This window comes from Odontesthes bonariensis, chromosome 3 (genome assembly GCF_027942865.1).
Source record: "Odontesthes bonariensis isolate fOdoBon6 chromosome 3, fOdoBon6.hap1, whole genome shotgun sequence".
NCBI classification, from domain to species: Eukaryota; Metazoa; Chordata; class Actinopteri; order Atheriniformes; family Atherinopsidae; genus Odontesthes; species Odontesthes bonariensis.
In genome coordinates this window covers 7873606-7888653 of record NC_134508.1, presented here as the reverse complement: position 1 = coordinate 7888653, position 15048 = coordinate 7873606, and the positions used below count along the sequence as shown (strand labels likewise).

Here is a 15048-nt window from a genome sequence, read left to right as displayed (position 1 = left end):
TGGAACCTTTCCTCAGCTTTCAGGCCTGTAGGTTCTCGGGTCGACCCTGAAACGCACACATAGTTGCCAGCCCCGAGCCTGAAAAGGATGAACCGGTGAAAAGGGAACAGAAGAATGACGAACACTTTCATTCGAGTTAGATTAAAGGTGAGCTGTTGTTGCAACAAAGAGCCTTCCAAGCCATCGATTGCTTTCATATGCTAAGGCACACTAGCAGAGGTGAAAGTGCTGGAATGCATCCTCCTGCGTTGGCTTGAATACCTCAAATCTTGTATTACAGACTTTAAGGGATTATAATTCATTATGCTGTCATGGGGATTTAGGCACTCGGGCCCCACGGGTCGGGAAATTGCACTCGGATGGAATGATCTGTGCATGCGTGTGAGAGCACTTTGTCAGACAGACAAATGAAACTCAGGCTTCATTTTCTGAAGACAAATTTTTTATTAAGAAATAAAAAAAAGTTTTACACCTTCGTAAAACCTGTTCAAACACACACACAATTTGTTTTTGTTTTTTTACTTCTTCTAGCCTACAGGTTGGCGATAGAAATAAAAGATAAAAACCTTTCAAATTCTTTTAAAAACGTTTTTTTTTTCTCAATCAAGAATTAAAAAGACATTTTACCCCCGTGTACATTCTTAAAAAGGAAGGGCTGGTATACAGTGCGATGAAAGAAAGAGTTGGAGAACATGAGTCTGGTGACGGAGGAGGAGGGACGGACTCAGTTTCCGGAACACCTCTGCACAGAGATCACATTCATTTTGATATGATTAGAGAGCTGGAGGTGAAAATCTTAGGAGGATTTTGATATTTTTTAGCTATTTGCTTACATTACAGATGTTACCAGGACTTGGGCCCAGCAAAAGGAAGGAAGTTAGTGATGAAACAGATGTTTCTTTACCTTTAACTCACCTAAAAGTCACATGTGTTGGTCTAATAATTGTGAATCCTGCAGATATGTTGGGTGTTTTTAACAGGTCGACAACAGGCTCTTTGTTCCTGTATAGACGTTTCAGTTTCTTTGCTAATGCACCAGGGTTTTGGCATAAATCAGAGTGATTTAGATAGAATAGAATGTCTTGTTAAGCAGGACGCAGAAGTTTTAATGTAGTCAGTCTAAAAAAAGCCCGCATCTGATATGATACATACTTTTTTATTGGATTTGCGGCTTTTTAAGAGGTACAGCTTTGCCAAAAGCACCCAAAAATGATCTTTCCACAGTATTTGTTCCATTAAAAACAATCGAATCGGACTCACAAAACTTAGAAATGTACCAGTTAGATTTAGCAGATATTGAGGTTTGTTAGAAATGAGAACTTTGGTTGTGGTGTTTTGGTTGGCTGCCTGATCTGAATCCGCTGTGCAGAGAATAATAAAAGCTGAGCAGATTAAACAGTGGGCTTTCTGGCAGTGTTATTGTGACACAAAAGAAAAAAAAAAAAAAAGCATTTTGATTCAGTTTTACAAAGTTTAATAATCAATTAATTCTCAGTGCATTTTAAACCACACAATCTTTGATGGAACAGTGGTTTAGTTTGGTTTCGTTTCCACATTACAGTGAATTTTGAGGCGGGTTTTTAAATTTTATCTGGACCCTGAAATGTTCCTTCTTCAAAAAAAATTCACAGGTTGTTTTCTCGATTCCAAAGTTGGTACCACCTCTTCGAAAAAAAAAAGACAAAATGAAAGTTTTCTACAAAGTATTGCACGCGACAAATCTTAGCTTTTTTTTTTCTTCTCGTGTTTTGATTGTTAGTTTTACATGTCACTCCAATGACAGAGGTTTCAAATACAAAAAGGCAAATGTGACAAACACAATCAAAAGAAAAACAAGCAAAAAAATAAAAAATAAAAATGCTGAACTTAAAACAAGATCAAGAAAAGTAAAAAGAAACAAATCATTTTTATTTGTGCTAAAAAATAAATCTTCAGAACTTTTTTTTTTTTTTTTTTTAACATTCACCCGCAGGTGACTTTCACATTTTAACATTCGGCGGTAAAAACTTGTGCATTTGCTAATGCTTCAGTTCTCTTGCAAATTCATTATCTCTGATAAAAATTGGTTAGCTGAAGTCAACGGAAGGTTTACTACGTAGGCTAACCGACAGAGGGAGTGTAAGAAGGCAGAGGGGCTGGTACATACTGCAAATACACAATGAGAGGCTGAATAAACTGATAAATGACTGCATTAGATATCATCTCTGGTTCGTGTGTTCCTGACAGAAGAAGGATCTCAGCAGAAGGAAAAAGACGTAAAGTCTCGACTCTCTGATGACGTCGTGTATTTCTAAACAGTTATTTCTACACACGTTTTTTTTTTTTAAAAGATGAGCTACGTTCGCAATCTTTGAAACGATCTGCAACGAGCCACAAATTTAGAGACGTTCTAGTCCGACACTTTTTTTTTTCCTTTTCGACTTTGCGCAAAGATTCTTCAGCGGAACCAAGAACCATAGATCTGTACAAAAAGTTAACAAATAAAATGAAGCTTTATATCGGCATTTAAATGGCAGCTTAGCTGTACAAACACGACCTGTATAGGAAAAGTTGTATGAAAATAGATGTCTGCTGTGGATTTGGTTTTGCAAATCCCTTTTAATGATATTATCTACTTTATTCTACTTGAAAAAAAAAAAAAACTAAATTAAAAAATGATCAAAGCTTAAATGTAAAATGTGGTCCTGACCTCAATGCCACCTCCTGTGGGAAGTCGTTGGTCAAATTACTGCAAATTGTGTGTACTTGTGTGCATGAATGGCCTTGATCTATGGAATATATCAATATATATCTTTTTGGGAAAAGGTCTCAAGAACCTCGACTGAAGCCGTCAAAAGTTTTCCCATTTGGCCCATTTGATGGACAAAGAAATCCAAATTTTTACAAATAACTACGAAACAAATCCTAGCTTTGATTCTCTCTTTGTACTTTTGCCTTCGATTGTAAGTAGAATCGACAGATTAGGTGCGATTTTTCCCAATCTGCAATGGCCGGATGAAAACGTTTTAGCTCTTTGTCCCTCACACATCGAAAGGGAATCTTTTTGGACGCTGGTTTCATGCAGCTTTGCAGCCGACGAAAGCAGCACAAGGAAGGTCCTGAGCAGATGGTCGCTGGTGACACACAAACACACACACACACACACACACACACACACACACACACACACACACACACACACGGGTAACGCTTTGTTTTAAACGTTTTAAAATGACTACCGCGCTCAGTTGTTAACCGTTCACATCATCAGTATTATGGCCCCTTGTTACTGTTATGAATGTAACGTAGTTTTCTTGTCACGACTGCTAAAAATCAGCCAGAGTTGAGGACACAGCCAACACGTCGCACGGCACCTCTTGACACTACGTTAACAGAGTTTGGAAGTTCCATCATATCCACCTATAAAAAAAAAAAAAGGCAAGATGTCCAATTCAGAAACGCATATATAAATAAAAATGACAAGTTAGCTTATACTTAATCAAAGCTATAAGTGCATTAAATTTACTTCTGATCTTTTTATTTTTTGGTTTTGGATGGATTTGATTTGAACTCTGAGCAGCATTTTTTTTTTAGTTCTTCCAAAGTCTCAAGCTGTGTTCGAAAACGCATACTTCTCCTACTACTCCTACTACTCATACTGACTTTTTTCCCGGATGCATACTAGATTCGCCGAAATGTTGGGTATGCATCATGAGGTTACTACTCACTCAAACTACCCAAGATGCAACGTAACGTGACGTCGCCGATCGTCATTTCCTGTCAAAACGGCAGTTTCAAGCTAGCTGCAACGAGGGTAGGTTCACTTCCTGTTTTCAAAACAAAAGCACCAATTGTATCGTAATGGCTTTCCCTATGATAAAAGGCAACGGGTATTTTATTTTGTGAAAATAACCGGAAGTGCGTTGCTCACTACGGCTAGCTTTAGTAGTGCCGAATTCGTGGGAACAAAATTGTAAACAGCCGGTATTTTGTCAGATTTTCAACACGTTGGGGATCTAAACGACTACTTTCTCGCCTGAAAATATTTCAAATGTTGCTAAAGTTTACAGAGTTTAGAGCTTAAGCGAAATCAGCTTCAGGTCGGCTGATTTCGGCTCGGGCGGGAGTGAAATGCATTGTGGGTAAACGCTCTGCATACTGTCTGATCGATGTGTATGCAGTATGGAAGTATGTAGTAAGCGGTTTTGAACACAGCCTCAGTTTGACTTTAAGCAAAATGTATTTGAAAGCTGTAAATAGACATTTTATTCACTGCTGCTATGACAGACAATTCTTACGCTAATCCTACACGATTACAGACATTTTTGGAATCTTTTTTTTTTAACCTGTACCTACTCATTTGTGCGGTCAATATTCGAGCTCCCTTCAGTGCTCATTTTAAGAGAAGAAGAAGCAACATGGTGACTGTGGAAAAAACCAAACTCTTTCAGCCCCCCCCCCCCGACCGATCCGTCTGCAGCCAGATGCCACATTTCACAGTGTCTGGAAAAGCAGTCTGACACTCAAATGAGTCGACAGTTAGTGACGTGATGGTTAGCTACTGGCTTTAACTGCCCTGTCTGGCTGAATGTGACCAAATCGTAATGCTATTTACAAAAGAGGAAAAAGCTATAAAACCCCAACACCTGCAAACATGGAGCCACTGCAGAATTCCCATTTTTTGGCTTTTTACATCAAACTGCTCACTGAAAGAATTGACCCACACCTCCGAGATAATATGTGGAGAAAAAAAAAGCGTAATTCAGTTGCATCGTTTGCTCGTGTGACACTGATGGTGAAACTTGTCGGACCAAAGAATGAAGAACTGCACGATGAAGGCTGTACTACAATGGCTGCCACCGTAAAAATGTATGATTTGTATAATAGCTTAGTATTTTCACAAGATGAAAGAAGTGTTCCTTCTTCTATTGTAAAACTACAGCAATTCAATAGTGAATACCAATAACAATAATAAAAAATCTAAACACTGACAGAGGAAAAAACTAATAATAATAATGTAACTTCCTCTGCAGAAAATAAAACAAATTCAATCCAAAAAACTTTAAGCCGAGAGTGCCTAGTGCAGTCACTAATGTACTGTAAACTGGTCTAGGACAGAGAAAGATAGATAAAGAGATAGATATAGATAGACTGATAGCTACTACTGTACAGTACGCCACAGACAACACACTCAAGGGTTCAACCTCCACACTTCAAATCCTTTCAGATACCTCTCTGTTGGTGGCGGGACGGGTTCCCCCGGCGCCATCTCAGTGCTCGTTATCTTTGACCAGAGTCTATGATAAGGAAGGATGGGAATAGTTTGTCCTAAGGTGCGTTCAAAAACCATTATTCTAGTTTTGTTAAGGGGTTTGCGTTAACGACTTTTCTCTGATTTTTTTTTTTTTATTGTAAGGTTTTTGTCCAATTTTCAGCATCCTCATTGTTACCAGTCTGGCGGATCCGTGATAGTCTGAGATGAGGAGGCAGCGGCGGAATGAGCCTTTGGCTGTAGTGGCTGCAGCCTGGCAAAACTTTTAGCAAGTTTTAGCTTGTTCATTTTGCCCAAGCCTGACAGTGGAGTAAGATTTGACCAGATTCAGCATGTTAAAATTTGTATCGTCGGTAAATATTTCAAGTTATAGCCAGAAATTGAATTTGGTCACATTTCGCTGTTAAAGCAATGCTTAGTGCAGCTAATAAAAACATAAAAGCCAATATCACCGGTAGTCCCCGAGCGTCCTTTCCACAGTGGAACGCTATAAGCCAAGGCTGAACCCTTTGGCACTCGCCTTCAGAAATGTGCGACCTCTTCAAAGTATATTCCTTAAAAAAACTTCTTCTTCTTTTTTTTTAATGTCATCGCTACAAAAAACTGTTTGATTCCAAAACTTTTTTCCGTATTTGAGAACAATGACTCATTATCTATAAAAAAGTAGCTGGTGGAATGAGAGGACAGCTACCAGCATATGACCGGAGACCGCTGCTAATCTATCGCACCGCGGGGACGTGAAGTCACATGAAAACTATTAATAGAGAACAAGAAAAACAGCTTGCGAGTAGTTCAGATATAAATTCGAAATGTGATTACTGCCCTCTTCAGAATCCCATCCACAGCAAACTACTTCCAAAGTATTCCTGAAAGATTTGAAATGTGAACTTTTTTTTTTTTTTCCTTAAAACCCTTATCAGTCCACCAGAAAGACACAGACAGACAGACAGACAGACAGACGTAAAGCTAAAGCTAGCTTTAGAAGCATTTTCAGAGGACGCGAGAGGGGAGGAGAGCGATCTCATGGAGAGCCTCCGCCTCATTCCTTTACATCATGGTTTCTACGATGGTGTGGGTGGGGGCCTTCATCAGGAGACCCTTGTTCCCGTTGGGGTCCATCGGGTAGGCGAGAGGGCCACGGTGGTCCGCAGGACGGGAGCTGGCCCCACCACGAACCGGGGCTGCCACCGCCTTAATCCTCTGCAGGACGGGGTAGATAAAGATGGAAAAATCAAAGTCTTACCAAGTATATTCGTCTCATTTCTAGTCAAAATATCTCATTACACTTAATATAAGACACAACTGCCTAACAAGTACCATTTCAGCCAGATATAGGGACTTGTTTGTAGACAATACACACTGGAAAAAAAATGCCCCTCCAAAAATAAACAAATACAAGACGTTTTTGCTTGAAATAAGCAAAGAAATCTGCCAATGGAACTAGTGAAAATCAGCTTGTCAAGATTTCTTGGAATAAAATTTGATATTTAGGACTTTTGAGATAAAAGTGATCTTGAAATTAGCTTAAAAACCTCTTCAAATGTCAAAAAAAGCTTGTTTCATGTGAAATCCGACTCAAAACAATTTGTTTTCAAGACTTTTTCACTTAACAAGATATTCAAGATGTATTGTATTAAAATAAGTCCCTATATCTGGCTGAAATAGTACTTGTTAGGCAATTGTTTCTTATATCAAGTGTAATAAGATACTCAATGAGAAAAATATACATAGATTTAGATTTTTCCAGTGCATCTGGAATATCTTGTTAAGTGAAAAAGTCTTGAAAACATCTTGTTTTGAGTCGGATTTCACATTTTTTGACATTTGAAGAGGTTTTTAAGCTAATTTCAAGATAACTTTAATCTCAAAAGTCCTAAATATCACATCTTATTCCAAGAAATCTTGACAAGAAGATTTTCACTAGTTCCATTGGCAGATTCTTCTGCATATTTCAAGCAAAAACATCTTGTATTTGTTGTTTTTCTTACTTATTTTTGGAGGGGCATTTTTTCCAGTGTAGAATGAGACACTGGCTTCAGTAAATTAAAAAAACAAAAGAACCAGAAGGCTAATCCACCCACCTCAATGAGGGGCCCATCAGATCGGATGATCTTGATCACAACCATCATGGGGATGCAGATCATGGAGGCCAAGGCCAAAGTCCAGCCTATTCCAATGGCCCAGTCGGGATACCGGTACACCTTGTTGTACGTCAATGGCTTGTATTTGACCAACGAGAAGATAAAGCAGCCCTGCGGTGGATGAGAAAGACGCCTCCAGCTTAGCTGTTGCACGTAACACCAGAAAACTTAAAACAGGAAGCGGGTAAATCTGCAGCCTGAGGTGCGCTAAAGCACAACGAAGCTCTTACCATGCACAGTAAAGGAGTGATAACAGTCCAACTCCATTTCATCCAAGGATTTGGTCTGTAGCCAATCATGTCCTCAATAGCATCATAAAAATTATCAACGCCTGCAGAGACAGAGAAGATGCAAACATCTCAGAGAGTCTGCCTGTACTTCCCCACAGCAGCAAAAAGCAAGGCAGGATTCTGTGTGTTTCAGTTTGTTACACAGAAACATGATTAAAACGGAATTCAATTATTCGTAAAAAAGATGAAGAAAAATGAGGGGGGGGGGGGGGGGGGGGGGATAAAAATAAATAAATAAAAATAAAAATCACTGAACGGACAGCACGACCCTCACGTGGCATTTTTCCATCACATGGTGCGGTACAGTTAATGGTAACCCCTGGACAGCTGGCGTGAAGCTGTGGCTACACAGCTACCTCTGACCATGGCTGCCTGCTGACTGGATGTTTCCATGAGAAAAAAAACTGAATATTCTGTTGGTTTGACCAAAACTGAACTTTAAAAATGCACAAAACATGTTAATCTGACTGAAATAATGAAAAAAACAGCAATGCAATTGGGGGTCAAATCCCTCCTCCATGCATATGCTCGACTAAAACATCTCCTCCCTGATCAGAATGACTGGAGCCATAAAGTTTTATTCCTTGGTGTAAGTGTGTGTGCCTACAACTAAAAGCTACAGTACCGACCGTACCATGTCACGTAAAAAACAGAATTCTGTAGGTTTTTTTTGTCTCGTCACTTCCTGTTTTATTTTGAAATATTAACTCTCCCTTTCGTTTCAGGTCACTTGCCCTTCCTCTTGTGTTAACTCGTTATCATTGCGTTAATTTGTTAATTATTTAACGCCGATAAATATTTTATCCCGCATTAACGCAGGTTTTATTATTGTAAAAGTCTGTTGAATGCATCACATTCACACAGTTACAGCAAACACCTCGAAGCATGGAGTAATAAAATAAAATAAACTAGCAGGTAACATCACAGCTACAGGTGCTCCTCGGTCTCTGTGTGAAGCTCACTGAGCTAACCGGCGCTACTTCCTGTTTTACTTGTTTTAACATAAAAGCAAGTATTTCAAAATAAATTTATAAAAAAACTCCTGCATTTACAGCCAAGTTGAATTGTCTTCTCAGCGTAGTAGTTCCAGTCTAAAATATCACTTAAAGGCAAAACACACAACTGATAGCAGCAAGTCATTCAAGGAAACAGACAGTGGAGCGAGGCTTCTACATAAAAACTACAGAAAGATGCTGATGTTAAAAGTGTGTTTGCACAACAAATGTTATGGCACTTTCATTCATATGGCAGCACATTTAAAATAAAACTAAATGCTAAAAGCTATGCGCTACTTTTGAATTATTTTTTGGATTTTGCGTACAAATGCGATTAATCGTGATTAATCAGGGAAATCATGTGATTAATTAGAATAAAAATTTATATAAGTATATAATAATAATTTTAAATGATGGATGAATAGATAAAAGTAAACTAAACCAAAACAAACTAAGTAAATAAATAAATTAAATTAAATTCAGCTGTAAGATTAGATTAGATTAAGATTAGACTAAGATTTTAATCGTTGCCCAGCCCTAGTCCAAATACAACATATCTACAGCCCAGCACACAGTGACGTTGCCCTGAGGAGTTCTTTACACAACGTTTTGTTAGCATTTGTATTTATGCTGTTTGATACTCACCATAAACCCAGGCAACAGCTATACATTCAAAGAATGCCACCCACAGAAGGCACACACCGCTAGCTGCATAGAAGTCGAACAGCTGGAAAACAAACATGCCACCCTGCAGAAACACACACACACACACACACACACAGACACAGACAGTTAGGTTTCAAAGTAACAGCTTTCTACCAGATGCTTTTTTTCTTTAAGTCGCCTTAAATATTCACTCAGAATCCTAAACGTGGGCATCTGACATGTTCACACGTGAGAAGGCTACTCCGAGTGTGCAGTACGTTGGCCTTCGTGCTCACACGGGAGCCCGGTGTTAAAACTGTTAGCAATCATGGGAATCTGAAAGTTGAATCAGGCCACAGCAGCCATAAAAAGATGTTGTCATGGGAACAACAGAGATATGGCTGTACGCTGTGTGAGAGAAGAATGGAAGGGTGAGAGGGTGAGCGTGGAGGACGGAAAGAGGGACGATGGGAGGTGGAAGTCATAGAGTGGGAGAGTTGTGAGAGTAAGTGGAGACGTATGACAAAACGGATGATCTGAAAACTGTCTTCGCCGTAAATAACAAGAATTTTGACAACAAAAGATGCATTTAAAGGGGCCGCTTATAATTAGATTTATAGTGAAAACCTCATCGGATCGGGCTCATAAGGCTCAACCAGAATACATTTTTAATAAGATGAAGAAATCTGATCAGCACGACATTGTTGTTCTTTTTGTGCATGTTCGGACCACATGGGCGCATGCTAAACCTTTCAGAAACATCTTTCATAAATTTCCCTATCATAAGTCATGGCCTCACTGGAAAAAATCAAAGTCTTACCAAGTATATTTGTCTCATTTCTAGTCAAAATATCTCATCACACTTAATATAAGACACAACTGCCTAACAAGTGCTATTTCAGCCAGATATAGGTACTTGTTTGAAGACAGTACATCTGGAATATCTTGTTAAATGAAAAAGTCTTGAAAACAAATTGTTTTGAGTCACACATCACATTGAAACAAGCTTTTTTTTTAACATTTGAAGAGGTTTTTAAGCTAATTTCAAGATCACTTTTATCCCAAAAGTCCTAAATATCACATCTTATTTCAAGAAATCTTGACAAGCCGATTTTCACTAGTTCCATTGGCAGATTTATTTGCTTATTTCAAGCAAACACGTCTTTTATTTGTTGTTTTTCTTACTTATATTTGGAGGGCAATTTTTTCCAGTGCTCAACCTTTCAGCCACAGTCTCTTTCTGCTCCTTACAGGAGAACAGAGTGACCTTTAAAGGCTGTAAAGCTCCACTTTTAGTGCCTGCTTGTGGATAATGAAGATAAACAGGCGATAATGAGACAAACAGGGGAATGCATGTTTATTTTGATTATGTTAATGGTCCAAAAAGGGGGGTTGGAATTTAGCAGGGAATCACGTTTCTTACACACAGTTACAGTAAAACTGGTTTTGAGTTTCATTGATTTTAACTCGCGCAAAGTGCATCCACTCAATCAAAAAAAACACAGAGCCCCATGGTTAGTAATCCCTTCCTGTGTATAGATCTGTGTTGTTTATCTTGTTCCTTGTTAATTTATTCTCTCATCCTTGTATTCATCTCTCCTCTTATTCGCCAAATCCGACCATTTTTACCCACTTTTAAACCAAAGCTAACCAGGTAACAACGTCTGCAGGCACACATTACGAATGAATGTGAATGTGCTCCTCAAAAGATAGTGCCCTCATCCCAGCATGCAACCGGGCATGATGCACCTTTAATTCCTCTACAGATGGCAGGAGAAACAAGCCAGCTGTATGTATGTGCTACTGTAGGAGGAGCAGAAATCACTAGCTGGAACCTGTGCGTCTCCATACTCACCTTCTTTTGCTAAGTGAATGCAATTTTATCAACAAAGCTAGAAAAATATTTTGTTTTCTCATTCTTCTATCATATTTCTCAAAGATTAGTGATTAGATTAGAGTTTCATTCTGATTAATGAATTTGTGCAACATTTATCTCGTCTTTTTATTGAGGATCCTAGTGAAAAATAGCTGCATTTTTTCAATTTCAGTTCAATTCAATTCAGCTTTATTGTCAATTCTTTACATAGAAGACATACGAAGCAATCGGAATTACGTTTCCCACCATCCCACGGTGAAGACAAAGACATATGCTAAAAAAATTACACATAGCTACCAATGTGGAACACATTAAGTCGCAGTAAGTCGCTTTAGATAAAAGCGTCAGCAAAATGACCGTAATGTAATGTAATGTAAGCTAAACATTAAATAGGCATCTAAAGTAAGTAGAGTGCATTGTAGGATGGAGGATTAAGAAGGCAGTGGAATGGTGCAAAACAGTTCTGTTTGGTAATGGCTAAGTGTGCAAATTGCATAGTAGTGCACAGACAGTCATGGTGGGGGGGATCTTTTGAGTCTTTAATCGGATTTTGATCACACTGAAGAAATATTTGCACATGTAAACATAGCTAATGACTTACGGATATTTCATAAAAAGGTAGTTTTGATGCCAACTGCTTCGTATATCTCAGCATTTCTAACGTAAAGTGACTGAGCGAGTCATTATTTCTCGTTTTAGGTGAAACATTCTGGAAAAATCTGTGTTTAAGACGCCTGCTTGTGTCCGTCTATGTGACATTTTAGTCGTTAGCTTAAGTTAGCTTAACTTGGAAGTTGCAAAAACACCCAAACAGAGATGGAGGCAGAAAGAAAAAGTGAGGCACGATAAACAGCAGGGAAACTGAAACGGAAAAGGAGGCGCAGCAAAATGATTTGGAAAATCTAAATCAGGTCTACTGTACTGCAACTATAAATACCAGAGGATGGAAGGGAAGTTCTCATGACTTGACAGTATAAATAGCCCCCCCATCATCTCTCATGGGATTGTCACTAATAGCTGTCTGAGCACTGTTTTTCCTGGTGTGTGGAGCCTGCACTGGAAAAAAATCTAAGTCTTAACATGTATATTTTTCTCATTTCTAGTCAAAATATCTCATTACACTTAATATAAGACACAACTGCCAAACAAGCACTATTTCAGCCAGATATAGGGACTTGTTTGAAGACAATACATCTGGAATATCTTGTTAAATGAAAAAGTCTTGAAAACAAATTGTTTTGAGTCACACATCATATGAAACAAGCTTTTTTTTACATTTGAAGAGGTTTTTAAGCTAATTTCAAGATCACTTTTATCTCAAAAGTCCCAAATATCACATCTTATTTCAAGAAATCTCGACAAGCCGATTTTCACTAGTTCCATTGGCAGATTTTTTTTGCTTATTTCAAGCAAAACCGTCTTGTAGGCCTATTTGTTGTTTTTCTTACTTATTTTTGGAGGGGCATTTTTTCCAGTGTGGAATAAGGTCAGCATATGTATATAGTGTACACATGAAACAATCAAAAATGAACTGTATTTTTAACTAGAGAAAAATCTGTAAATGTGAGGTTTATGTTTATGTTGTCGTCACCTTGGTAACCATAGTCAGTCCAAACAGGTAGCTGATGCAGCAGATGATAGCGATGAAGATCTCTCTGCGGTAACCCTTCCTTAGGAAGGACGGATACAGATCCACCAGTGATGTGATCTGCCCTTCCACCTCCACAAACTGCAGAGGGACACAGAGGCACAGTCCACTGTTAACATGACTTAGACACCATCCCTTTAATTTCATTTAGAAACAACATTGCAGCCCTCCTGTGCTGTTAAACAGATGAATTTCATTGTTCTTAGAAATCCTCCACATTGAGGAACAATGTGCAACTCTTTGGCACTGCCTGGAGAAGTTGGCTGTGGGAGCTTTATTTGCCTGCTTTAAGGACATGTGCTTTTGCTTTTACACACAGCTGTGTCGGGATCTGTGCCCATTTTCAGGACTGCACACGTCTGTAGCTGTAGATTAGGGGTGGGGCTAATCTTTGCTCAACTTAAACTTAAAACTTAAACCTTCAGCAGTTAGATATGCTGCAATAACTCTTTTTTTTACATCCCTTACATTGTGCACAGGCATATCACATGCTTCTACATTTGGCCAACGAACAGTTAACTGTCAAACTGTGGTTTCCAACGGGCCGATGTACAAAAAAACACTTGCAAATGCTTTATCTTCCTGCGGCTACCCGAGTGTAAAAATGCGTCTTTCTCTGCTGACCTGACTGTCGAGGCCAAGCAGCAGCAGCATAATGAAGAAGAGAATTGCCCAGACTGTCGGAAAAGGCATCATGGTAACAGCCTTGGGGTAGGCGATGAAGGCCAGGCCTGGACCTGCAGAGGAGTAGGGAGGTGGGGAGGGAGCAGACAGAAGGGTGCGGGGAGGAGCGACGTTAGAATCATATGATAAGATCATCTGATCTGCATCCCTGTGGTGGGGGAACAAGCCACAAATAATAGAGACGCAGAACAGGATGTGAATAAATAATCAACTACTGGCAATAACACTGGGAACATATGTTTGTATGTGTCACACATTTTTTGGATAAAGATAGGTGCTGTCTTTAAATCTTATCGACTCTATGTGTTACACATCTTCACTTACCTCTTTGTTGTTGCACATTTTATGGCACACTACTAACTGTATGCACTCCACACATGACCCAGTTTTATGTCATTTACACAAGCATGTGACAGAGATATCTCAGAATGTAATAGGAACAGGAAAATGGAAGCTCAGTAGAGAACATGTTATCAAATGTGTTTTTCTGTGCATCTCTGTGGAAGCAAGTCAGTTATGAGCGAAACATTCTGTAAATGGATGCGTGTTCAGTATGTGTGTTACCAAAAAAACACCAGCGAATACACTGCATTAAGAATATCTAACCTGCTTCGGGTGTGCTAAGCTAACTTCCAAATGCTACAAAAAAAAAAAAAGCTAAATCAGGCACATCACGGTTTGTCAAATGATTTCAGTGTATCAATGCCTACATCACTCGAGCCATTTTGCATCCCCGACTGAGAAAAGCATGCCCCATTTTCTACGAGGAATGCAAAATGACCATTTTCAAAACAGCAGCAGATGCAAACTGAGTGGTCAAATAGAAAACAAAGGCTTTTTTGTTTGTTTTTAAATCTGGTCTGATTCGACACTGATGCTACGTTGGGAACTGGGAAAACAGAAATCAAGGAACAAGAAAGCAGCCACAACAGCAATAACAGCATTGCAGCTGATAGCAAAATATGTGATTATGTTCCATTTTTGTAGCAAGTTATGACAAGGCATCCAACCAAACACCACGTTGACTCAAAAATAGCACCGACCTCCCATCCCTGAGAGGAAGCGTATGCGCAGAGCATTAAGCAAACCTAGAGTATGTAAACTCATCAAAACAGGGTGTTAAGAATGACTTGACTGTACACACATTACATTTTAAGAATTACTTTTTCTTTAAGCACATTCTTCAGTCAACCAAAGCTACAGCATGAGTGCGGACATTGCACTATAGAAGCCGTTCACTGATCCATAGTGTACATCAGAGGCCACCAAGGTCATAATTGTTGTTCCTGACCTTTTAATAACTTGCCTTCCTGGCTGGGCTTGAAAGTTTGAGTTTGAATACTTACTGTATTCTGCTGTCTACTTAATGCACTCTCTTACAGGAGTTACAGCACATAGACACACATTTTCAGGCTGAATAACTCTACTTCTACATTAGTAACTGAGCTCTATGTTTATCACCTGCTGTGCTGGGCTCCGTCAAAGCACCTCTGACCAACACTTCCGTCCTAGTTACCT

General features: G+C 39.0%; 1 protein-coding gene across 1 annotated transcript in view; it reads right to left on the bottom strand.

The window, feature by feature from the left end:
• Positions 1-424: 424 nt before the first annotated feature.
• LOC142376707 (sodium- and chloride-dependent taurine transporter-like) overlaps positions 425-15048 on the bottom strand; it is a 36603-nt gene continuing 21979 nt past the window's right edge. The window contains exons 10-15 of the mRNA XM_075460176.1: positions 13471-13583; positions 12790-12927; positions 9323-9425; positions 7623-7723; positions 7333-7503; positions 425-6451 (exon numbers count right to left, since the gene is read on the bottom strand). Of these exons, the coding sequence (XP_075316291.1) occupies positions 6299-6451; positions 7333-7503; positions 7623-7723; positions 9323-9425; positions 12790-12927; positions 13471-13583 (779 nt within the window). The 3' untranslated portion in view covers positions 425-6298. The remainder of the gene's footprint in view (positions 6452-7332; positions 7504-7622; positions 7724-9322; positions 9426-12789; positions 12928-13470; positions 13584-15048) is intronic.